General features: G+C 38.8%; 2 protein-coding genes across 5 annotated transcripts; one reads left to right on the forward strand and one right to left on the reverse strand.

Annotated features, from left to right (window-relative positions):
• The first annotated feature begins 5408 nt into the window (after window positions 1-5408).
• On the forward strand, window positions 5409-8026 carry gtf3ab (general transcription factor IIIA, b). 2 transcript variants are annotated; one of them, XM_084102164.1, is made up of 9 exons: window positions 5409-5584; window positions 5713-5807; window positions 6361-6457; window positions 6539-6627; window positions 6744-6817; window positions 6897-6980; window positions 7054-7286; window positions 7362-7415; window positions 7500-8026. In XM_084102164.1, the coding sequence occupies exons 1-9, from the start codon at window positions 5468-5470 to the stop codon at window positions 7620-7622; spliced, it is 966 nt and encodes a 321-aa protein (XP_083958290.1). In that variant the 5' UTR covers window positions 5409-5467; the 3' UTR covers window positions 7623-8026. The 2 variants fall into 2 exon arrangements, with proteins under 2 accessions (XP_083958290.1, XP_083958291.1); XM_084102165.1 differs by having other exon boundaries at window positions 5466-5584; window positions 5716-5807.
• A 498-nt stretch (window positions 8027-8524) lies between these two features.
• Window positions 8525-26323, reverse strand: lnx2a (ligand of numb-protein X 2a). 3 transcript variants are annotated; one of them, XM_084102147.1, is made up of 11 exons: window positions 26183-26323; window positions 22956-23483; window positions 20413-20636; window positions 18928-19065; window positions 18632-18831; window positions 17201-17569; window positions 15567-15746; window positions 15047-15224; window positions 12945-13170; window positions 12030-12152; window positions 8525-9054 (listed from the first exon to the last, which is right to left on the reverse strand). In XM_084102147.1, the coding sequence occupies exons 2-11, from the start codon at window positions 23357-23359 to the stop codon at window positions 8919-8921; spliced, it is 2178 nt and encodes a 725-aa protein (XP_083958273.1). In that variant the 5' UTR covers window positions 23360-23483; window positions 26183-26323; the 3' UTR covers window positions 8525-8918. The 3 variants fall into 3 exon arrangements, with proteins under 3 accessions (XP_083958273.1, XP_083958272.1, XP_083958274.1); XM_084102146.1 differs by having other exon boundaries at window positions 12030-12188; XM_084102148.1 differs by lacking the exons at window positions 22956-23483; window positions 26183-26323 and adding an exon at window positions 21567-21694 and having other exon boundaries at window positions 12030-12188.
• Window positions 26324-26451: the final 128 nt, after the last annotated feature.

Below are 26451 nucleotides of genomic sequence, written 5' to 3' on the forward strand. Positions count from 1 at the left end.
GATTCATTAAATAAATAGTAGCCTACCGAATGTCAGGGCTTTACTGAGTCATATGTAAACATAGTATGAATATTGAAACCTGTAAATTGAAAAAAATGTTTAAATTATGTTTTAAAATTGTAATCTTAGTTCAAATGGAACATTATGTAGCCTATTATTATGTACAACTGTATACATCATTTAAATAAGCATGATATATATATTGTTTAATGCCCAGGTGATATGCACAATATCAAAATATAGAACTGTAAAATTAGGATGTGTAGTTGACATGCAGATAAGACATCGGAGCGCAAAAATGTGATTTCTCCTGTCCAACAACAACCAGGCCGTTATTTCCGGCGTGCCGATCGAGTCTGTCCCAAAAATACCTCTCAATGCTCCCATGGACTCGCGCCAAGGGCCCTATTAGGTCTGCACTACATGACGTCACCAAAGTGTGGACTCTGAGGAAGTCCACAAGTCCGGAGTGTGCCATTTGGGACAGGGCCTTAGTGAAAATAATCCTTGCATATCTAATCTATTTATTAGACTCGTGTCTGGTATTGCTTTTGAAGCATAGATCATGACTGTGTATTAAAATGTATTAATGAGTTTTGTTGGCATCGAAATTCATTGATCAGTCTGACAAGATTATGGCCAGTGCTGGGTAGTTATTTATGTAATTAGATTACGTAATCAAATTCGTAATACAAATACTTGTAATTATATTACATTTTAAAATACTCGTAATCAGAGTACAGTTACTTTTTTATTGATTACACGATTGCTCAATATTCACAAAATGATTTATGATTCACTGATTGTAATTTCTTCTAATTTTTTTAAAATTCTTTCTAATTTTATGTTTTGAGTTTTCCTTTAAAAAAATCCTATTGCTTATAACCCACACACACAAGAGCGGTATTAGCTGGCTGCAATTACAAGGACAATTGAGAGACCACACAGCATAAACAAGTCATATATATATATATATATATATATATATATATATATATATATTTATTTATTTATTTATTATTATTTTCATTTAACATTTTTAAGATTTAATTTATTATCAGCTTTTCATCAATTCACAAACCCCCTGCAGTTCCTACACAAACCCCAGTTTGAGAAGCCTGATGTTTAATGCACTTCACTGTTGATAATAACAATGAGTGGAATACATTTTTTCAATATGCTACAAGATAATTCTATTCAAATCAATGTGATAAATGAGTTAAAAGTAATCAAAAAGTAATCAGATTAAATGACCTAAAATGTGAATGTAGATCACGTTTTTAACTACAATTTTCATCATGTAATTTATGATAATAAATTTTCATAATGTAATTATTCAGTAACAGATTACAGTTTGTAAGTAATCATACTGTATATATATATATATATACACACAAATACAATGGATTGATAAAGAATTATTGACAAAAGGAAGTTCTGCTTATTCAAAAAATTACAATAAATTAGCAGACTTACTAATATTAATAAAATTACCATGTTACCTGTGCGTGTGTGTGTGTGTGTGTGTGTGTGTGTGTGTGTGTGTGTGTGTGTGTGTGTGTGTGTGTGTGTGGTGTTCTTTGTGTGATTTGGTGTGTAAGCGAGGACCACCTCTCTCTATCTTGACTTGTGCTGTGTAATCAGAGTGGCTGAATGCCTGACTGCATATCTGACAAATATGTTATCTCATCCCACCTCAGTACTTCACCCAATATTTGCTTCAATTAGGGTCAGTTACTGAGATACGCAGCAGCTGTGTGGGTGCGTATGAGAAACAGCCTTAATTCCATGATGTTCTCACATGCACGTCCTTCACTGCATTTTTTATTTCATGATATGTATGCAGCACTGCATTACAGTGCAACTGCTTGATTTAGATTTAGCTGCTAGGGGCAGAATCTGACCTTCTTCCTTTTTTTAGGCATGGTCTATTCATTCTGTCCTCAGAGGACACACAGGTCTGGGAATTAGCCACAGTATTAGGATGGCACGCTGAGAGGTCATAGCATGACTGTGAGAATGTGAGGACGACTAGATAACCTCATTGTATGCTGTGCCTATCCATTGGCCCTGTTCCCTCTGCTATCGTGCTGGTGTTAGATATTAGCACAGATTTGGATAAAGGTGATGAGGTCTCGCAGAGGTCATAATCAATAGTATCAATCAACAAGTGACATGCTGCCCTGGTATTGATCACTATGAAGATTTCGAAAGTGCGAGAATGGCGGAGGAATTTACCTTAGTTATCAATTAACACTGACTATGGCAATAAGACCGATCTTTAATTGCATCTTTAACATTTTGAGTGTCTATTTTTCCTGTGAAGTTGTTGACAACCATTTTGATGAGGGGAGCCCCAACTTTATATCGCATGCATTAAATTGACAACACTGACTGTAACACTTAAAATATCAAGACAGATTGATTTATTAAAGACAGGCAAACATTATGTAAATCTGTATGTTTTTTAATGTACAAAACTCCCAATCTCTGGAAAGTCTCATTTGTTCTAGTGAATCATTTCAACCTAAATGGTCCTCTCTGTCATCCCTGCTGAAAAACAGGTAAAACCAGCCTAAGATTGGCTGTTCTTAGCTGGTCTTCCAGCCTTGTCATAGCTGGTTTAGCAGGCTGGTTTTAGAGTGGATTTGGACACTTTTTTAGCTGGTCAGGCTGGGAGACCAGCTGACCAACCAAAACCAGCTGAACACCAGCTTGGCCAGCTTGAAACCAGCTACATCCATATTAAACCAACTAAGACCAGCTTTGGCTGCTGGTCTTAGCTGTTTTTTTCCCTAGTATAGCGTAAACTTCATATAACATTGGATAGCCACATTCATTGAATTGATTCATCCTCTCTCATAACGTTGGCTAGTCTGATTCATTCTAGTGAATCAGTTTGATCGGATGGTCCTCTTTCTCATACATATAACGTTGGAAAGTTCAATTTGTTGTAATGAATGGGCTTGTTTGAACGTTCTCTCTCTCAAACATGTAATGTTGGAAAGTCTGAATAATTCTAGTGAATCAGTTCATACTAAACTAAGTCCTAGTCTATGCTAAGTTCTCTCTGTCATAATAGACTCTAAATAATGCTCTTTGTTCAGACTGTCCTCTCTCTCATATGTAAAGTTGGATGGTCCAATTCATTCAAGTGAATCTTTTCGTTCGGACGATACATGTAACATTGGATAGTCCAATTCATTTTATACTGGTTTGTTCGGTCAGTCCTCTCTCTCATTAATGTTGAATAGTCCAATTTATTCTAGTGAATCGGTTCATTCAGATGGCTCTTTCTCATAGTCTGATTCATTCTAGTGAAATGTTCCTCTCTTTCATATACTCTTAGAAAAAAGGTATAAAGCTGTCGTCACTGGCGTGGTACCCTTTCAAAAGGTACAACTTTGTACCCAAAGAGTGCATATTAGGACCTCAAAGGTACATATCGGTGCCAAAAGTGTATATATTAGTATAAATAGTAGGAACCTTTTTTAAAAGGTACCGTGCCAGTGACAGCTTTTGTACCTTTTATTTTTTTAGAGTGTATAGCATGAAATGCTAATTAATGCTACCGAAGCACATTCGTACAGTTCTCTCTCTCATATGTAACATAGTTCAATTAATTCTAGTGAATTGGTTCATTTGGACAGTTCATATAAATGAACAGAAATTCACTGTTGAATGTATTTATCTACTTTTTTGTACAGACTTTTGTAGTGTAGCTTGACAAGCTACATTTTCAAAGTAGCTTCCGCAACATTGCTGCAAGGCTCTGACTCATAGATTGAATTAAACAGAGTAAACAGAGGATAGGAAAAGAGGAAAAAGGGATGGAGCAGAGTGGGCAGAGGCAGGTCCCGAGGTCCTTAATCATACCTGTTTGACACTCAGAGATTTAGGCCATCAAGCAGCGCGGCAGCCATATCGACCGCCCATGTTACACATTAACTTACCTCTCTCAACCAGGGAGACAAGCAAACACGACATTCAGAGATAATACAACTAGACATCATATTGTCTTCTCCCACCACAGTCTCTGACTCTTTTTGAAACCTCCTAAAGGTTGTGAAATCATAAAGACTGGCTCAAATGGGAGACTGAAGGCATGACTCTCCAATCACCATCGGCACACCATTTTGCCTGTGATCTGGTGTTTGTCTTTTTGCTTGCTTGTGCTTATCAGGACAGATCATGGCCATTGAGATATAGAGGCAGCTTTATTGATCAATCCCAAACATGGGAGGGTTGGGGCACTGCAAGACCGGATGATGTGACGGAATAGGCACGACGGTGACCATATAGGGCAGGAATGTCTGCTGAACTTGATGTCAGATGGATGGAGTCTGGATGAGCTTGAGGGTTATAAGCTGTCCACTGTGGACTCTTTAATGTTAGATTTTGGTTGTTTATCCGTGTATCATTTAAATGTGAAGTTCCTGTGAATAACTATATGTTCTGGATCAAGCTGGAGAAAGAGAAAAACAAATCCCCTTTGGCTCTAAAGTGCAGCAAGCAGGAAATAAGAAATAGCACTTTGAAATAAAACATGATCACCTTGAGACACAGGAGCAATCATGACTGTAGTAAATCATACATATCAGTGGGCTGTTCTTGGAGGCTGATAAACCACAATTAGGGCAGTAATTTCCACGTGTGTGTATGATGGATGGAGCCAGGCAGTCTTTTAAACACCCTAGACAGACACATTCATACACAGACTTGAATGGAGCCACTTGACAGTTTAATATCCACATAAATCTCTGTCAGACAATTCTAAAGACCTTCAGTCTCGATCACAATTCTGTGAAGGTGAACAGTTACTTGGTGTTTATCAGGTGTTATGCCATGTGTGAATCACCATGGAAAATAAATATTTAAAACATGTGATGCTGGTTCATTTGTGAAAAATAACCAGATGACAAATGGAAACCATAAAAATTCGTAAGCAATGTGAACCACTGTTAACTAGGTAGGTTATAGGCTATTCTATTATTTATTAACATCTCTAGCCTATATACCCCTGATTTCGTGACATTTAAAAATATTTATTTGTTCTATTGTAGTTTAATTGTTATGTGTATTGTTCTTAATTATAACAATAAATAAAAAATAAACAAAATTAATGAGAGCCCTCACTACACGACGTCATGCGCTAATCATGTGACGTATACAGGTAGATCTATTCAAATCAGGAGCAAGCTATTATCTACTTGTGAAAGCGCAATAACTACTATTGTAGTACCAAATCATTCATTATTATTCTGCTAAACGATATATAATTATAAATAATATGACAGCTAAGAGGATACATGATAATTTTACGCATTTGTCTTTTTTTGTCGCACTTTTCAATGAACTCAGTTGGTATGTTCCACTCACAATAAAACGTAGCTCAATGAAATTGTTTTGTTGTGGGCCGAAGACCGACCTACCACCTGTTGACGGCAGCAGTTTATAATCGATTAGAATGGGTGAAAGAATTAAACACCCGAATAAACATTTCATTTGTTCTTTCTCTGACTGTAAAGCGACGTTTTCAAAGCTGTGGAAGTTGGAAACGCATTACTGCCGACACACGGGACTGGTGAGTGAAACACAATCCATAACTTAATCTTGTCTGGATTTTAGATGCTCCTCTAGTGTTCATATGAGTACTTAGTGGTTGTAAACTTTTAATTTTAAAAAGTCGTACTTTTATTTACTATTCATCAGAAGCCGTTTGCTTGTGGAAACTGCGAGAAGAGCTTTTGTACCCGTTACCAGCTTACCCGACATCAGCTGAGCCACAGTGGCGAGAAACCCTACCTGTGAGTCCAAATACTGACCGCAAATTTACTCGAATAACTTGCATATTTTAAGACTTGTATGTAGGCCTATGTGTTTATTATTATTATTATTATTATTATTATTATTATTATTATTACTTTATGGCATTTTCAAGTCTTTCGTCTCGTCGTCCTACTTTTATGTACTTTTCACTTTTAAAACTATTTTGTAGTGGTGTAAATTCTGATTCATGCCAGTGACACTTTTTCACTAAAAGTCTTGTTCAGTGACCATTTCTGCCGTATACGTGTTATGCCAGTAGGTGGTGACAAATTTAGTTTTTTTTGTGTGTGTGTTCTGGTTGAGTTGAGTCCTCATTGAATTGTTTACGCAACCGATTAAATTGAACGAAGACTCGTACCCTTTCGCCTGACCTAGCAAGCTGCCTGCCCAGAGAGTGTTTATGGGCATGCATGATATGTTGCCTCAAAGGCCGTCTAAGTGGGCTGCTCACTGAGGTTTTTAATATCCAGTCACAGAATACCCTTACTATGCCCCTTTTGTGCACATTTCTGCTGATCAAAACTGGTAAAGGTGCTCAGTCAGCGGGTGTTCAGCTGCGTTTTCCACGCCTGGCAGCTTGAGGAACCATGTTGCTCATGTTCACCACCACGAAGAGAGATATTATGTGGTAAGTAATCTTGTGATTTGATTAAGTTGTTTATTTTATCATTTCAAATGTTTACTTTGGTGTATTTACAATATTTTGTAGTGCAACCATCAAGACTGTGGAAAGGAGTTCCATAAGAAAAAGCAACTGAAGATTCACATGTGTGAACACACAAATGAGTTGCCTTTTGAGTGAGTTCCTTTGGTTTTAATTTTTAGATCACATTCGGGTTACACAATGTATTTCCTTTTTTTTTCTTTTTTTCTTCTCCCTCATTGTGACCAGCTACTCAATCTCATTCTGACAGATGTGACTTTAAGGGGTGCAACCACAAATTTGTTTCCTCTAAAGCTCTTAAAAAACATGGGAAGGTACATGAAGGTAATATAAAACCTTTTCTGACTTTCAAACATCTATTATTATTTATTATAATTGTTTTCCCTTTCTTTATAAATTTAAGGTTACCCATGTGGTGAGGAGTTTTGCAACTTCAAAGGAACAACTTGGTCCGAGTATCAAAAGCACAAAAAGACCGCACATAGAGGTGTGTGCAAAGTCCTTTTTATTAATCAAATTGAATGCAAGTTTATCTGTGCTCAATTTTCTCTTGTTAACAGTTACCCTGCCATGTGATCAATGCAAGAAGATCTTCCACAATGCCTGGTTTTTGCAGAAGCACAAACAATTAGTTCACTCTGGGGAGCGGCGCATGTTTAAATGCTCTAGAGAGGGCTGTCAAAAGAGCTACACCAAAAACTTCAACCTGCAGAACCACATTCTGGTCTTCCATGAGGGAAAGCGTGACTTCATCTGCCCTTTTGCAGGCTGCGGTAAAGCCTTTGCTATGAAGGTCAGCATTTCCCTTTATTATGGAGTATCTTAAATGACTAATAAATGAATTTATTTAACTTATTATTTTTTACAGGAAAGCCTGAAGAGGCATTCTGTAGTCCATAACCCTCAGAAGTCAAAACTGCAGGTAAACTGTTATATGGCAGTGCACCAATTGTGTGTGTGTTTGAGACATATTGGAGATGCTCATTTGAATATGATCTTCTTACAGAAGCCAAAAGTCAAGCAGCGCAAACAAAAGAAGACTTCATCCAAAACAGATGCAGCTAAACTATCTGAGCATCTGCAAAATGTGTCCTTGAACAAGACTGGATCAAAGAAGCCATTGCCTTAACTTTCTTTTTCATGGAACAATCTACTTTTGTCCCATATTTTCCTTAGTTTAGTTTATACAGACATGATGTTTTCAGTTTAGATTCATTTATGAAATAAATGATCACTGCTGCAACTCTTTTGTTTTGTGGTGAATAAAGTTCATGATTGTGGAAGAGGTTCATGAAGTCTCTGTTCATGTTAACTTTTCAGAAACATGTTGGGCTGGATAGCGGGTCCCTGAGACCTGAACTTTGACGTCAAAGGCAGTTGGCAGTTTTTAGAGCGCTGCAGTGACTGTTGTTGTAGGCCAACCTGGAATTTGGCATCACCCTGGTTCCCTTTACAACAACCTAATAGGATTTTTCTATTGATTTGGATTATTGCAGAAAATGAGCTCTGTCAAACAAAAGTGTCTTAGATGTGTGTTTATAATAATCTTCACCAATGAACAACTTTCATGAACTTGGAAGCCTAAATACGATCACCAGAAGTAAAGGCTAAACATCAGCTATAAACCAAGATATCTTGAGTTTAACCACAGACCTTATTTTAGGTTTATTTATTTTTAATGAAGTCTTTTATTTGGTGTACACTGATACTGTTTTTGCAGTTACTTTCTTTTTTCCTGACAGATGGTAGTTATGGCATTTGCCAGCAGGAGTTAATGGGGAACATGCTTAACCAGCCAAGCCTTTAACTCTTGCCCAAAGATGGTAGCAAATGCTAAAATCCTCCCTGAGATATTGCTGCTAATCTTTTCAAAGATTTTCAAAAAGCATTTTAGGAGGGCAAATATGTGTCCCACATTTCATCTCTAGAGAGCTTGGAACTTTTTAACATTAGACTTTTCTGAGATTATTATAGTAAAACGGTTGGATCAAATCTGTTAAGTGGGGTTAGAAATAATTTTTACACATCAACTGAGGCTTAACTCCCATATCCTCACTGGGGAAGATTTATTAAACATCTGTGCACATTCATCCATTCATACTTGCACACATACTCTTTTGTTCGGTCTCTTTTACACAAACGTTCACAAACGTAGATCACATTTAGAGATAACATGTATATAAAACCTCCGGTAGAGTGGACTGCTGATCGGCATGGTGAGGGGAGACCTTAAGGCTGCTCTCCAGAGGGCGATGGCCTCATGGGCGTGGCAGGTTTTCTAAGGCCTTGTTTATTCAGCATCAAGTAAAAGCATTCAATTTTCCGAGGCTCTGGCTTTGACAGTATGGTGCCTCCGTGGCAGAGAGTAGAACACATAAGACCATTAGAACACAGATATGAGGTGAGGCATGGTGTCCTGGTGGGGTTAGATTAGACTTCCTGGCCAGGACACGACTGTAAGCGCCACTCTGCTCCGCTGCTCCTTAAGCATGGGCACCAGCGCGGAATGACTCATGCCAGCCGTGGACAGACAGTTTACCGCCACTATCATGTCACCACACCTGGATGGAAAAAGAAGCATTGTGACGATGTCAATGCCATCGATACAATCTCAATGGTAGAGAAAAATGTTAATACAAAGATTAAAGATTTTTAATCTGCCACTAAAGATTGCTTTATAAATAATCCTCCTGATCAGTTTCATCTCGTCAGCATCCCAGATAGCCTAGAAGAACTCGATGTTGCAACAGAAATGATTGACTCTCTCTTTTCCAGCACTTTAGACACAGTTGCTCCATTGCGCTTAAAGAAGATTAAAGAAAGTAGTCCAATGCCGTGATACAACGAGCACTCGGGCCCTTAAGAGAGCAGCCAGAAAAATGGAGCGTAGCTGGAAGAAAACAAAATTCCGTGGAAAGAGAGCACAGTTGCATACAGATCTGCTTATTTTTCAACACTTTTAGAAGAAAACAAACACAACTCTACGTATTTATTCGAAACAGTGGCTAAATTAACAAAAAATAAAGCTTCAACACTGGACGTTTCCGAACAGCACAGCAGTAATGACTTTATGAACTTCTTTACTTACAAGATTGATAACATTAGAGAGACAATTATAACTTTGCAACCGTCTACTACAGTATCGCATCAGACAGTGCATTGTAGTCTCCCTGAGGAAAAATTTCATTCATTCATTGCTATAGGAGAGGAAGAATTGTCTAAACTCGTTAAATCATCTAAATCGACAACATGTATGTTAGACCCTATACCGACTAAGCTATTGAAAGAGATGCTTCCAGAGGTCATAGATCCTCTGCTTAATGTCATTAATTCATCTTTGTCACTAGGATATGTACCAAAAACTTTTAAGCTGGCTGTTATTAAACCTCTTATTAAAAAAACGCAACTTGATCCTACACAATTAGTCAATTACAGGCCGATTTCTAATTTACCTTTTCTGTCAAAATTAATAGAAAAGGCAGTATCCTCCTTTTTAGAAAGAAATGGTATCTGCGAGGATTTCCAGTCAGGATTTAGACCATATCATAGTACTGAGACTGCTCTCATTAGAGTCACAAATGATTTGCTCTTATCATCCGATCGTGGTTGTATCTTTCTATTAGTGTTACTGGATCTTAGTGCTGCTGACTCGAAAATTATGTTGGCATTAGGGGAATTGCACTAGCATGGTATAAATCATACTTATCTGACCATTATCAGTTTGTAACAGTAAATGAAGAGATGTCATATCGATCAAAAGTCCAGTATGGTGTACCACAAGGCACAGTACTAGGACCATTGCTGTTCACTCTGTACATGCTACCCTTGGGAGATATCATTAGAAACATGGAATCGTTGGCTGCTCTGTCAAGTCTTCGTTGTCGGTTAGGAACCTGGGTGTGCTCTTTGATACCAATCTTTCATTTGAAAGCCACGTTTCTAGCATCTGTAAAACCATATTCTTCCATCTAAATTACGATATATGCTTTCAATAAAAAATGCGCACCTAAACTTTGGAACAATCTTCCTAACATTGTCCGGGAAGCAGACACATTCTGTCAGTTTAAATCTAGACTAAAAACGCATCTCTTTTACCTGGCATTCATATAGAACATTACATTTCTATTATTCAAATCAGTTAAATGATTATTAGGCTGCATAGATTAGGTCAGCCGGAACCGGGGACGCTTCCTATAACACCTGATGTACTCGTTACATCATAAGAAGTTAGTCTTTCTGTTTATTCCGAGGTTTACTGAAGTCAGCCGGATCCGGGCGGTATCCAGATCAGATGGTGGACCTGCGCCTGGACCCATCCACGACGCATCCCTGAGGTGCCAGCCTCATCAGCCCTGTGAAGGCCTCATCGACACGACAGCCATCGGCACTGATCCTCAATAAAGTCGTCTCCAAACCGGCGTGATGACTACGACTTCCAACCAGATGGAACTGGATAATATTGTGAATGTTCTGATCCAATCTGACTTCTGACCTGTAATGCTGCCTGAATCATAATCACACACTCGCTCGTTGGCCAGAGGAGAACTGGCCCTCAACTGAGTCTGGTTTCTCTCAAGGTTTTTTTCTCCATTCTGACACCTTGATGGAGTTTTGGTTCCTTACCACTGTTGCCTTGGCTTTTGGCTTGCTTAGTTGGGGACATTTAATATCTATCTATCTATCTATCTATCTATCTATCTATCTATCTATCTATCTATCTATCTATCTATCTATCTATCTATCTATCTATCTATCTATCTGTCTGTCTATCTATCTATCTATCTATCTGTCTGTCTGTCTGTCTGTCTGTCGTTGATTTAAAATTAAACATAAGCATGGATCAATTGTTCACAATAATATCAGTAAGATGTATTTAAAAAAATGTATTAAAAATCCATTTCATGCAGACATCAATATAAATATTCACAACAAAGTTCTGTGGTATAAAATGGTAATTTATTAATAAAAAATTATTGTGTTAAATATGTATAAATAAAAGAAATATGACTATAATGAAACATAATGAATTATATTTCATAATTAGAAATTAAATTAATAAATATATTCACTAAATGTAATAATTATAATTAAATATGTGAGAAAAAAAGTGTTTTTGTTTAGTTTTTGTTTTGTTTATCTTGAAACACTGATGGCCAGAGATTTTTTCTTGTTTTTTTTCCTCCACATTTTAATCAAGGTAATATTAATTAACAATTACCATCGCAAACCTGCAGGTAATAGATAGGTACGTAGGAGAGAAGACCACAAAAAGTCAAATCTAAAAAACAAAAGGAAATCCCACACACTATCAATACTTTCAAAAAGTATCACAAAATATTTATTAGCAACGTTTCGGTCTCATGACCTTCATCAGGCATATACAACAACATACTGTTCAAGCTCAATCATTGATTGTATAGTGTGCGGGATTGATTTCCTTTTGTTTTTTAAATCAAGGTAATATTGAAAGTGCTGTATCATCTAGCCGTGATGCATTAAGTCATTGTTTATTGTTTGTTTTGTTGTGCTTGCTCACTTCAGACGGCCATCGTAGTAAGCGGGTGTTCCAAGGACGATGGTCTTGATAAAGAACGCCTGGTTGCTGTGGTTCTCCTCATAACCTCCAACAATGCTGAAGCCCCAGCTGCCAGGGTGACTTCTGCGGAGGACAATCTCATGACTGCTATGCAGGTAGCTGTGACAGAGTACAATGTGGAAAGTAAGTGTGCATCATCAGGAAATATATTTTTTCTGTTTAATCGCTGACAGGTCAAAAAATTGCATGTCAGATTACTTGGAATACTAGGCGACAACAGACATAGAAACACAGAAAAACAGATGCATGTTGGTAGGAGACAGAGAGAAATGGAGGATTTGGCACAATGACAGGAAGGGAGAAGGAAACAGAAGGGTGCCAAAGCAAAGGCGGTGGATGCTAAAGGACAAAAGGGAGGACAGAGTGAAAAAGAAAAGAGCGAGATTGGACTGAATGACCCGAGGCTAGGCTAAAATGGGCTAGGAGCAAGTTATCTCCACATATGCGTTTCATCTGATAATCTGCAGCTGTTTACATCACGACACAGCCATAATCCCCTCATGGGTTAACACTGCATAAAGCTGCTGATCCAAAACACATCAACACTACAGACATTTTACAGAAAAGTCCTCAAAATAGCTGCCTTTTTCTCCTTCAAAGCTGTTTCCACTCAGATTTGGATGGGGAAAAGTAGGTGAAACGAAACCTGGCATGATGGTAGTCCTGGCCAGATTGCATTGACTATTTTAGGGTTATTTGGATCAGTGCTCAGCAAGGTGAGGAAGCTATTTTTAAGTCTCCTAATGGAGTCTGAAAAGCCATTTGGACTCATCCAACAGTACATCCACTCAAATAACACTGTTGTTTTATTTCACTCATCAATCTTACACGTGAAGCTCTACAAAATTTGATTACCTGGGAAGTCCAAGCCACATCACCCATGATGGCGACCAGCTTGCGTCGTAGTCGTTTTCGTGCGGAGGGAGAAGCTCTTCGTCCAGGCCCGGTTCTTCAACTGTGCTGACCTCTAGTGCCTTCAGTTGGACAGAGCAGGACGCGGCGCTGGTCTTCAGAGTGCCCACTGCCTCGCTGTGGCTCAGGTAGGTCAGATCCTGACCATTAATACTCAACAGTACATCTCCTGAGCAACGAGAGACGACAAAGACACTTAGAGACACTCCAAACAGCCACACAGAGAGGACTGCAACATGGCTGAAGCCCCATGGAGACAGGTTTCACTTCAATGCACTTCATCATCAGACACACAAGCGTGAAACAGTGTTTTCCTGTTTTCCTTTTTTGGCTGGGCCTTTTTGTCTAGAGGACAGGAAGCACCACAGCTTGATGTAATGTGAATCCACAGTGTGAAATAGACAGCACAATCAGTGTAGTCCGATTATAGAATTAATAACTCTAGTACAGTGTAGTCTGATTGATTTCCAAACAAATTATTCTAATGACTCTATTCTGTTTAGTGAATCAAACACATAGAACCAGTTTATTCTGAATCCTGAATGCATGACACGGTTCTTTTAGCCATAACAGTGATTATAGCACAAACAGTGTAGTGTGATTCTCGAATTAATGACTAATTACTTGGGTCATTTTAGTAAATCAAACACAGCAAGTGTAGTGTGATTCCCAAATGAATGACTCTAATGAGTCAGTTCTATTAGAGAATCAAATACATACAGCACAGCCAGTGTCGTGTGATTCCCTAACGAATGACTCTAATGAGTCAGTTATATTAGAGGAAATACATACAGCACAGCCAGTGTAGTGTAATTCCCAAATTAATTACTCTAATGAGTCAGAATCAAACACATTTAGCACAATAATTGCAAAAAGAAAAAAAGTCGACACAAGGTTAGAAAGCATGAAGCTCACGGTGTCAGAACGCCAGTCTGTCAGTCAAGTGCAAAGCAAGACGCAACCAATAGCAAGATAAAAAGATAAAAATAAACAGTAAATAAATGACTTTCGAGTGATTTGTTACAAAAATGCGCATCAGATATGCTAAACACGGAAGCTTGAACGAAGCTTTAAGCTCACTTAAAGGTGCATACCACCACACATAGATATGTGTATATATAAATGCCATTTTCAACCGCTCCAGACATGTCGGCATGCCCGCCATCTTGGAACGGTCAGCATGTCGTCACTCACATTAAAAATCAATGATGCCACAACAGTGTGCAGCTTCTGGTTGTGAAATCGCAGAGATTTAAATTTCCAAAGAAATGGGATAACCTTTCACAGGTGCGAATGTGTTGGGCTGTGTTTTTATATGTATAAAATCAGTATTAAAGGTTTTTAAATTATGGTGTAAGCTGACGCCTTCGTCTTGTTGTGTTGTATTGTGTTAGTTTTAGTTTCTCAAAATCCTCTGCTGAAGTCTATTGCAGATCTAGATATATTCATATATGGATCTAACTACAGTTGCAGACACACAATCAACTTACTCTCGCGTTTTCACCAACCAGCTTTGACCAGTCCAATATGGCCGACGGCATATAGCGACCCATAGAAACAGCCGCTAATGAGGCATCTATGTATATTTCTATGCCACCACCTACTGCACAACACCTGCATGACAGCTGACTGAAGGATCTAAAGGAGCTAAAATAAAGGATCGGGCTTAAGATAGCTGATACAGATCGGGACATCCCTAATTTATTAATTATTAAAATGATCTCATCATTTGGCAGTGGATTTTCATTTATTTTTTCCCTTTTTATTTGGATAAATTACCCCAAAAAAGTCCTACGAATCTTATCACTACCAAAAACAAACATTTATTTTATCAGAATACCATAAACCAATGAATAATACACAATAAAAAGAACAGGGATATATATAAATAAAGTAAATAGGCACAATGTTAATGATAGGTAATGGATAGCTGATTAGAGGTAATGGGTAGACAGCTAATAGGTAGCTGCATAAATTTGCTCAAACCTGGGTCAGGATTATCTAGATGCTAATTTCATAAAGAAAATGAGGTTTATGTAACTCACCACGTTTGATTCGTCCATCACGTGACAGGCAGCCATGGGGTTGGACGCTCGTCACAAAGATCGGCAGCTCTCCGCTCTTGCTGCCCCGTCCCCCTGCCACAGTCATACCCAGAGACTCGTGAGGTTCCTTCTTCACAGTGATGTGTTTCTCCTTACAGGTCACACACTGGGAAAGGTCCTACAACACACGCTCATATTTACACAAGCAGCACAGTCTAAAATTCTCTCAGATGTGGATAAGAAAAAAGGGAAGCCCATTTCTTAATTGACACTTTGATCGGCTCTCTGTAGAGTGCTGTTCATCATCCCAACGGGATCAGCTCTACTTCAGCTTCGTAATTGATCTCATAATAGATCCAACCAGAAGTAATTAAGGTTGTGGTGTAAACTCAAGAAAAACTGGAGGCTACCCAGATGCTTCGGAAATAGGGCTCCCTAATTACGTCTTCACAGAGCTAAAATAGATTCTGCAACATACACAGACTTGTTCTCGCTCTTGGCTGCAGGCATTTGTACTCACTCTCTGGGTGGAAGACCTGGCAAGGTGCAGACTTGGGACAGGGCTTGGGGTCGCAGTGCACGGAAGCGGCGGGATGTGTTCATGGCTCCAAATGTCCCTGGTCAAGGTGGAGCCTGTGTGCACGGCCATAGTCTGCTTGCTGGACCGGCTAATCAGCAGATTGACTCTTTCTCCACTAGCCTAGAAGATGACAGTAGGCGGTCTTACTCCAGGGGTGCCATAATGGAGGGGAGGGGAGGGGGGTTAGAACAATTCCAAGGGCCCTGAACAGAAAAGGGGGCTCGATGGGGGCCACATGATTTCAACCGAAGGGCAAGCGATAGAAACCATAGCGACACCCCTGTATTGAAAAGACAGTCTGCTGTCTGCTAGTGCTATTCTTATTAATGCTTTAGCTGCCCTTTCTCTGTGTGATCGGGGCAGCCAGATGGGAGAAAGCAGCTCACGTAGACATAAAGATACTATCAATCACATTACCCTCTGAGTAGGGCAGCAGCGGCAGTGTCCTAATGTCCCAAACAGGCACTGAGATTTGACAATAGCTGTTTTATTATGAGAACATTTACTAGAGGAAACTAGATTTATATTTTCTGAAGAAAAAAGCCTCTGAAGTGAGCCTGTGCAAAAGTCACAGTCATGCTAGGGTGGTTGCAAGGATAATGCTATGTCGTTGCTAAGGTGTTGCTAGGTCTGGTTTTCCAGGCTCTAGATGTGGCTGAAATCGAAATAAATGATAAATCTATGGGATTTTTTTCCGGCCAATATTTAGAAATGCAGAATATATCTGTAATCATATTAGTAAGTGGCCGATATTAGATTTTTTTTATTATTGATCGTGTCAGCTGATATTGGATATTTAATTGTGCATGATGATTTCTCCTATTTTTACATTTAGATTACAAGTGTTGTTCAAACTAAAATAAATATACACTGAACAAAATTATAAACTTAACACTTTTGTTTTTGCCCCCATTTTTCTTGAGCTGAACTCAAAGATCTAAGACTTTTTTTATGTAGACAAAAGGCCTATTTCTCTCAATTATTGTTCACAAATCTGTCTAAATCTGTGTTAGTGAGCACTTCTCCTTTGCCGAGATAATCCATCCACCTCACAGGTGTGGCATATCAATATGATGATTAGACAGCATGATTATTGCACAGGTGTGCCTTAGGCTGGCCACAATAAATCTATCTATCTATCTATCTATCTATCTATCTATCTATCTATCTATATTATCTAAATATATTAAAAAACAAATAAAATAACAGAAGCACTAAAATATAAATACTTTTTAAATATAAAAATACGTTAATTCAAAATATGAATAACTATATAAACAATACTAAAATTAACACCTGTTGCTCGCTTAAAATTAATATTTAAAAATACTAATAATATAATAATAGTTATGTAATATTTAGCAAATCTCATAATATCCTTTTTTTTACTTTATATTATAATGCCGTGATGCCTCAATTCCCTTGTAGCATTTAAAATTACAGATTTTTTTTGTGTGTGTGTTTTATTTGTAATTTATTTAGACACAAATATAGAATTTTCATTTATCAAAGCAAAGGTCTACTAGCATCCTTATCTCGACCTGAACTGCCCCCCACACAAGCTTTCTCTCTACCTGTATAATCTGAGCTGCCTGCTCAGGCGTGCCGTGTCTCAGGTCATGCTCGTTGACGGCCAACACTCTGTCGTTGCTGCAAAGTCGTCCATCTTTAGCGGCTAACCCTCCCTCCAGCAAGTCCAGGATAAACACACCCGCTTCATCTGTACGCCGCACCAGCTTGATCCCCAGCTGCTCTGATGATTCCCGCTTGTGCAAGGTGATGCGTATGCTGGCAGGGCTGCCCTTGGGCGTAGCAGTTGCCACAGGTGGCCTGGCAGAGCAGCGGCGTTCTCTCAGAACCGTCAACTGCAGAGTGGCGCAGGGACGTGCCAGTGTGGAGCGAGCGAAGTTATGGGACACATTACTGATGTCTACGTTGTTCACCTGCACTCGAATGGGAAGTGTAGAGAAAGATTGAATCGGTTTGACAAATGTGATGTGCTCTATTATTTTGAGTCGGTAGCTGCAATGAGCATTTTTTTCTTGTGATTTACGTGGTTTTTGATTAAATAAATGTTCAGCTTTCAAATTGTGCTGATAACAAAATGCGGAAAGATGTCAATAAAATAGATTGTGAATAACATGCCGTCTGACATTTTATTTACCTCAGGACATCATTCATAATATTATTATAAATTTTTTTTTTTTTTACATTAGTACATTTTTACTTAACCTGTTATTGATGTCTTATTTATCTTATTTTTTATCACCAAGGCTGCATTTATTTGATCAAAATGACTGTTTCATCATTAATTTAGTCTTCAGTGTCACATGATCCTTCAGAAATCATTCAAATATGCTGATTTGCTGCTCAAGAAACATTTATCAATGTTGAAAACGGTTGTGCTGCTTCATATTTTTGTGGCAACTGACATACATTTTTTTTTTTTCAGGATTCTCTGATGACTAGAAAGTATTTGAAAAAATGAAAAATCTTTTGTTAATCTATAAATGTATTTACTGTCACTTTTGATCAATTTAATGCATCCTTGCTAAATAAAAGTATTAATTTCTTTAAAACAAAATCAGTAGTTTGTGTTTGAATAAAATGTCTGAAATTTGGAATCTTTAGAGACAATTTTCTAAAAAACAAATTTGTATGACAGCCACCATTTAAATCATATATCTTGACAGTTGAACCAAAACATAATATATATATAATTAAAGAGCAAAGAGTTATCTTTTTCAGTCAATGCATAAAACGAAAAAATTATTTTCCGGGTCAAAACGACTCAAAATGATGGAGCACGTCACATATTTAGGTAAATATCAGTTTGAAGAATTCTGTTCTGTATCTGTGGCAAAGACTGCATCTCTTCGTAGCCATTCTGCAGCCACTATTCATTAGAGCTCTTTAGAGATTGATTAAAGTATCAGGGCTGATCTGTAAATAGCAGTGACAATGCTATTTAATCAGACAGTTATTTAGGAACATAGCGGCAATACCTGAAGTAATTGGTCCCCAGCCAGCAGCCTTCCGTCTCGGGCTATAACACCGTCACGGTACACCTCCTGTATTACCACATTTATCAGGGGGGTCTCGTTTCCACCAACAATACTTATGCCCAGCTCTGTGTAGGGGTTTGCACGATGAACCTCAATAGTTGTGATTTCTCCCTCAGGTAGAGATGGAAGTTTCACACAACCTAAAGAACAAGACTTATGGAACCCAAGCAAAGATTTCAAAGGAACTCAGAGAAACAAAAGTGATTTGGTTCAAGGTTCATATGAAATAATCACACCTTCTTCAGCAGAAAGAGGCAAAGTTTCAACAAAGTCCCATCCTGAAGAGGCTGAACTGCCAGTCCGGAGAAGATGGATGCACGGGTTGCTGAGAGGACGCTTCACACGTGGAGGAGCGCACTCAAGACCATGGACACCTTTGAGAGAAAGAAAGACGGCAACATTTTACAAACACTTTTTTGAAAAAACAAGTGTCAGCTAAGCAACATGTGCTAATGCTAATCTCTAATGAAGAGAACTGAAAAGAATCACGCGTATGCGCAACACACAAAACTGACGTTAACAGCTCCGCTGAAGAACAGTAACTGAATATAAAACCCCATCATATCTTCGTTACTGTCACCGAAACCACACACGAAAACCAGCAACACATGGTAGACACGCATTTGTGCAGTGCAGTTGTCAAGTTGTCCAATCCGGTTCCATTCAAACAGCACAGGTTTTCCAGAATGCGGTTGTTGTCCGAAAATTTTACAGGTGTGAGTTTGGTTATAGAATGCGGTTGTCATAACTAAACTGTGTGTGAACGTAACCATATTAAGGACTCAAAAAGGACTGACAACCACATTCTGCTGCTGTGTGAATGTGGCCTTAGAGTGTAATGTCTATTAAAGGACAATTCCTGTGAAAAATGAACCTAGGGGTAATTAATACATGGTTACCGAGTCGATCGTTCCCTGGGATGCGTTTTCATGAAAATCAAATGTAAAGAGTTTTATCTCTAAAAACAGATTAGCTTATAACGCAAGTATATGGGGCACAGAGTAAGTAAAAGTAAATCGCTAGTTAATAACACTAACAAGGCTCAAAATAGCCTCACACTAACACGGTAACATAATGAGGGTCCCTACATGCAAAACGAAGCATTGAGAACTTTGTAAGTGTACAGACAGTTTAATAAGAAGATACGTTATAAAGACAGTACATTACGCATTTACAGGCTGGAGTCAACTTGGAAAACAGTCTCGACTAGTCGAGCCACGAATGCCGTGCTACGTTAGATTTCACAAACGTAATTCCTATCGACCAGCTCACTTAGCATGGCGTTCGTGACTCGATTAGTCGAGCCTGTTTTCCAAGATGACTCCAGCCTGTAAATGCGTAATGTACTGTCTTTATAACGTATCTTCTTATTAAACTGTCTGTACACTTACAAAGTTCTCAATGCTTCGTTTTGCATGTAGGGACCCTCATTATGTTACCGTGTTAGTGTGAGGCTATTTTGAGCCTTGTTAGTGGCATTAACTAGCGATTTACTTTTACTTTTACTTACTCTGTGCCCCATATACTAGCGTTATAAGCTAATCTGTTTTTAGAGATAAAACTCTTTACATTCGATTTTCCCAGGGAACGATCGACTCGGTAACCATGTGTTAATTACCCCTAGGTTCATTTTTCACCGGAATTGTCCTTTAAAATCAACTGTCAAGTGAGTGACCGAGTTGTTGATAGAGTGTTCTGAAAGTTATACTTAGGGTACTAACTATCTTCTTCCGTGCTTTCTTCAAAGGCGGGGTTGTCTACGCCAGGCTCTTCTGTCCATGTAGGAACGTTGTTGCCTGCGTTGGATCCAGCAGGTGGTGATGGTGTACTCTCCTTCATCTCAGTCTGGGGCGATCTGGGGGGATCGGTCGCCGTGACCCTGTCTTCGCCTCCCTCCATCTTCGTCCGATCTAACTTTGTTCGCTGGCTCTGTGTCCCAGGACACCTAGACCCACACACATAGTCATAAAAATATAAACACAGTAACCTGTAACCTAAAATATTCAGGAGTCTAGGTACAAAGAGGTCTGGTTGACATGAAGTGGAGGACAAGGGCAAGAAAAAGGAAGCAAATTACACAAAAAGCCTTGCGCTACATCCTCAGGGCAGATGCTATTTCAGGAACCTAACGTAAAGGCCCTGATCTTGTATTCCCAAACACAGTCGCGTCACAATTTTATTGTTTTATTTTTTTAAGTTTTACATCTTATATTTTATTTTCGTTTTAGTTAGCAATGACAACACTGGTCCTGTGAAACTATGGGATTTTTCTTAGCCTTTGAGCTAGGAGTATTGAAGCATTTTACAAACATAACTGTCATACAAATAACAGCGCTAATTAATTACTCTACGCATCAATGAGGACAAAGACCTGTAGGATAGTATTACATGCTGAGGTCTCATAGTATAACAAGAAAGCATCGATTGTCAGCAAAGCTAAGAGAAGATGGCTAATGCTGGCAGTAACTCTCAGCCTTCTCTTAAGAAGGCGTTAGTGCCTTGTTAAGGTTAGCTAATCTCCTTGGGTGCTTTTCCTTTGAGCTATAAATAAAACATTCTTGCAACAATTATCTATGAATGATCTGGAAAAACTTTGATAAGTTCCACCTTTCTACTTGTTTTTACAAAAACAGATGATTATAGCAAAAACTTTTTTGTCCTCTGATTTGTGAACTAACTCAACTTTGAACTATTCAACTGACGTTTGGCTTCAGGCATCAAACCCTTAGTAGGCCAAGACCTTCAGGTCATCCAAAGACACCATTCAATTCTATCTTTTGCACCAGAACTCATTTCTAAATTTATACCACTCTCTCAAACCACACAGTCCTGCCAACTCTTAGAACAAAATACCACGCTGGACTCTCTAACTCACCATAGCTCTGGATTGCCCTTGGCAGTCTCACAGAAGAAGTGGTTGAAAAGGTTTCTCGAGTTGAAGTTTCCCAGCATGGCTGAAGAGAGAATATGAAACTGCTGCTGTCCAGTGCATTACACAGGACCGACTAATCTCCCATCACATGACGAAGGGGCAAATAATCCCCAGTTAGGAAGTCAGATCAACCCTAGCAAGCTCCACTCACAAGAAAGTCACAGTAGCCTTTGTCTGCTAAGCATCATTTCTAACTCTAACAGATACCTGTGTATGATAGTAGCTCTGACTCAAAAGCCCAGCAGACATGTGCTTATGCTCAAGTTGAGCTGTTTATTAAAATGTGTTCTGCATTTTGATCAGGTTTTTACATGTAAAGGTACACCACCATTTCACATTTCACAATGTGAAAATTAAAATGAAAGTTTTGTGGCTTACATCTCTGTTAGATTTGAGGCCACCAACGTGCTAGTGTAGTTCTAAACATTCCCGAATAAGTAAATATATCATCAAAAGAAAGAAAACTGCACATGTGAACCAATATCATAGTGTACCATACCAGTCCTTCATGTTTAACTGGGTGGTTCTTGGCTGCAAAGGAAAAAAGCTTTTATGCTTATAGCTCTAAGTTTTGTGTGTAAAATGTTGAAAGTAACCATTACGTGTACATTAAATCAATCAGTATATGCTTTTATAGAAATACAACTTACATTACTTTCAAGGTATACATTTGATAAATTCTTGCATTCAATGGGAATCAAACCCATGAGCTTGCCATTGCAAGCACCAGGGTCTACTGATAAAATTATACAAGAATACATAAAATGATTATTTCAGCCAGTGGCATTACTAGACCCTTTTACTTAAGCACAAGCATCAGTAAAATACCATAAAATATTACTCATAAAAACCTTTTGTGTCAATGAAGATTACCGTATAACGACCTCAGAATCATTTTCTCTGATAATATTTCAGCGATAAGGTTTGTTTTTTAACAGCTGTTTAGAATAAGAACTAGCAATGCCAGATTCGCAAATGAATCACTCTTTTGATCTAATCAGTCAAATGGGTTTGCAAAAAGGTCTGAAATTGTTTGTGATTCAGTTTGATTTATTAGGACAGTTCAGTCATGCACTGAATCATTTACAGCAGTTTCTCCCACTGAAATAGTCTTGGGATCCTCCTACACTCCATTGAAAAGCAGCTCTTTATTGCGTTTGCAGCTTTTGAACGAGTCTTTACTGCAGGTAAAGATGATTTACATCCAAAGCAGTTTTTTGTGCCCCAGTACTGATGAAAGGCTAGAAATGCCCTTGTTTTCAACAGCTTTTGCATTTGAGATGAAATATTTGAATGTGAATATTTGTGCGTAAGCAAGTGTGAGTATCTTACCTGTGTTTGAGATGTGCCTCCAGGTCACAGCGTGGCATGCTGAGAGAACAGGAGGGCGTGAGCGGACAGGTGATCGACAGCTTGTCCAGCAGCTTGTGCACCAGGATGCTGGAGCGCCGGCAGACCTGCAGCTGCAGATGCGCACGGTCCAGCGGGCAAAAGTCCCGTTCCTGCAGGAAGCTGCGCAGGCAGCGGGCACAGAAGGTGTGGCCACATGGTGTATCCAGGGGCTGAACCAACGGCTGAAGGCAGATGTGGCACACCAAATCATCGTCCACTTCCAAACGATAGTTGTAAAGATGGTTCTCCCAGGCGCGGTGAATCTGTCCACATTCAGAGCAAAGGGCCTCCAGAAGAGCTTCGCTCACCATGCCCGGGTCCACTCCCTCTCCCAGACTGCCCATCGCGCTCGGCTTCGGCTACACGCACTCAGTATCTTGGTGACGGGGGTGTCCGCCCCATGGGCGTCAGAGGCTGTGTGACTCCGGCAGGGGACGGCCACCCCCTGGTAGACGGTGTGACATCACTCTGAAGGGTCGGAGAGAAGAAGTGAGGTAACTGTTGTGAACGAGAGAGAGTGTTTGTGTGTGTGTGCCATGTGTTGTGTGGATGAGATTATGTTGCAGAGCAGTGTGGGTTTACTCCTGTACATTAATCTGACAGTGTAATCTCTTGCTCTCTCGCCCGGAGCAATCTTTCAATCCCGCTGAGAGAGAATTATCTAGGATTGCAGCAGGGAGCACAGAGTCAAGAGGTTTGGATGTGAAAGTGAGAAGACGAGAGGCAAGAGAAGAAGATTAAAAAAAACAGTCACTCTATAAGATCTGAACAGATTTGTTCATAAAAAAGGGTGGAGGGGTGGAATGCAAACTACTTCAAGTTATTAAATACAAATATTAATCAAAATCTACTAGATTATAATTAAAATCATTCCTTCTGAAGGCCCTGTTTCTAATTTTGATACTTCAAATTTAAAAGAAAGGTTCACATTCTGTCTATATTTACTCGCCATCATGTCGTTCCAAGCCTGTTTGACTTTCTTTCTTCAGTGGAACACAAAAGGTGGATTTCTGAAAATATAGTTTCAATACTTTTTCATGATTTCAGGTCGTTTTTTTTTTGCTGTCATTATTCACAGAAAATGTTGATGTCCGCCTTAGCTTGAAGAAATAAAGTCATACAGGTGTGGAAAAACTTTCATCTTTCGTTCTCCATGGAGAAGTTTAGAGAAAAACATTATAGAAAAATCAAAATAAATAAACAAATAATAAAAAATAAGATTCCACAAAACACCTAAATAAATTTGATAAAAAATAAATAAATAAAAATGTAATTAAATAAATAATACATCTAACAGTACAGTACTATAGTGAGTAGTGGAATGTTTTCCTTGTAATATTGTACAGATATTTATAATATTTTTTACACTGTAAATTGAGTTTTTATTCACAAGAAATAGGCCTTTATGGGGGTACCTGTCAAAAGTTTGGAAACATTACTTTTTTTTTTAAATGTTTTTGAAATAAGTCTCACTAAGGCTGCATTTATTTAATCAAAAATGCAGTAAAAACAGTAATGTGAAATATTATTACAATACATTTTTTAAAAATAATTTATTCCTGTGATGTCAAAGCTGAATTTCAGCATCCTTGCTCCAGTCTTCAGTGTCACATGGCAGCAAAAAACAGTTTTCAACACTGATAATAATAATAATAAATATTTCTTACACACCAAATCAGCATATTAAAATGATTTCTGAAGGATCATGTAACACTGAAGACTAATGATGCTGAAAATGCAGCTTTGACCGCAGGAATAAATGACATTTTAAAACATTAAAATTGAAAACAGTTATTTTAATTTGTAGTATTTCACAATATTGCTGTTTTACTGTATTTTAGATTAAATAAATGCAGCCTTGGTGAGCATAAGACGCTCCTTTCAAAACATTTAAAAACTTTTGAAAGGTACTGTACGTGAGAGGGTGAATTTGGGGTCCGTGGCATCTAAAAGAGCTGAGCTACACCTTTTATAATTGCCTTTTTAAGGCCACCAAACAGCAGGGGGCAATCTATTGGGCCAACAATAACTACAACCTTCGCCTGTATTCACAGCATCCGACAGCTGTGCGTCCATGACCAGCCCCACGCTTGGTCTGTCAACGGCATCTCTGTGACTACCTGCCTCTGTTTTTATCTTGCAGCTGGACATGAATAAATCATGAGGACACAAGGCTCCTCTGTTCCCACTACAAAGCCCTGTCAACGTCTCATCAGACACACATACCCATGCTCACTCGTCCAGCACACTGTAATGTTTCGAAATGGATAGTCTGATCTAAATGAAGCAGCTTGTACTTAAACCTCATCCCTTGATAGCATGATGTGGGACTTCATTACATAAGGCTGAATGGCCCTTGGGCAGTTGCCATTAGTATTCCTATTCTATGTTGATTCTCTGATGACTTTTAATCACAAGGGAGTGTTTAGATATTGACCGCAAGTGCTGTTCGACAAGGCCACTCACTTGTTGTATCCTTGTATCTTAAGCTGTCACAGTTGTCTCTGTTCTCACTTGCAAAATGGCACATTCACGCTTATCTGGCTGTCTGGCGGATGAAGAATTAAATGTTTGTTCAGCTGAACTGAAATAAAACAATAGAATTAATGCCTGATCTTTACACATCTATCAAGGAAGCAAGCAATATCTGACATTTTCCATGTAGAATGATATGCACATCCATAAAGTCTTTATTTATTGAGCAAACGGCTTTCAATAGCAATGACATGTTTCCATTCTGCAGTCCAGATCTATTCACAAACCACCATTTTTGACACACATCACGCGCATGTTTTCCAAATCAATACATTGACCTTAATTTTCAGAAAGGTTGTACATTCACAAACAGGTAGGCAACAAAAATAAATTAATGGAGGGAGGGGGAGGAGAAATAACGGCGCTTTCTCTGCTGAATTAAAATGTCTGTGGATGCCACCTGCATGAATTGTCTCGTTAATAAGGCGTATCCAATCCGGATCTATGATACATACAAATATCGATATCTCATTATTTCTGGTACAGAGCGGCTCGCTGTAAATTTTTTCGTTTAATGTCTCTGTCTGAGCCATCGCCTGTACAATGGACGACAATGGCATCTAACAAAATATATGTGTAGTAGCCTAATAAAGGATCAGCGAGTAATAATATAAGTATTTGAATAACATTACCTATTCGCGTTCCCCTTGGATGGTGTGAACTCTGGCCCCGAGAGGGGAGAATCACGGAGCTCAATCACATCCACCGCAGCTTGCCCGAGCCGCATCCGCACGTCAAAACACCCCCGTATCTGTCTTGTAGCGATGTCCGATTCGTGAACGAATGATTCATTTGAGTCGGCTCTTTTGAACAAATCAGTCGAACCGGTTCGTGAATCTGGTCTGAACAATACGCGTATACTCTGCACACGTATTGAAATGAATCGGTCCGAACGGCTCTC

Source organism: Abramis brama, assembly GCF_963993115.1.
Source record: "Abramis brama genome assembly, chromosome: 24".
NCBI classification, from domain to species: Eukaryota; Metazoa; Chordata; class Actinopteri; order Cypriniformes; family Leuciscidae; genus Abramis; species Abramis brama.

What these genes read in the sequence shown, in the direction of transcription:
- gtf3ab (XM_084102164.1), top strand. Translation starts at nt 5,468, where the DNA reads ATGGGTGAAAGAATTAAACACCCGAATAAACATTTCATTTGTTCTTTC. An exon ending in ACGAAGAGAGATATTATGTG is followed by an intron (nt 6,458 to 6,538) that starts GTAAGTAATCTT and finishes AATATTTTGTAG; the next exon opens with TGCAACCATCAAGACTGTGG. An exon ending in ACAAATGAGTTGCCTTTTGA is followed by an intron (nt 6,628 to 6,743) that starts GTGAGTTCCTTT and finishes TCATTCTGACAG; the next exon opens with ATGTGACTTTAAGGGGTGCA.
- lnx2a (XM_084102146.1), bottom strand. Translation starts at nt 23,359, where the DNA reads ATGGGCAGTCTGGGAGAGGGAGTGGACCCGGGCATGGTGAGCGAAGCT. An exon ending in GCCTCTTTCTGCTGAAGAAG is followed by an intron (nt 18,832 to 18,927) that starts GTGTGATTATTT and finishes CTTGTTCTTTAG; the next exon opens with GTTGTGTGAAACTTCCATCT. An exon ending in AGGCAGCTCAGATTATACAG is followed by an intron (nt 15,747 to 17,200) that starts GTAGAGAGAAAG and finishes GTCATCTTCTAG; the next exon opens with GCTAGTGGAGAAAGAGTCAA.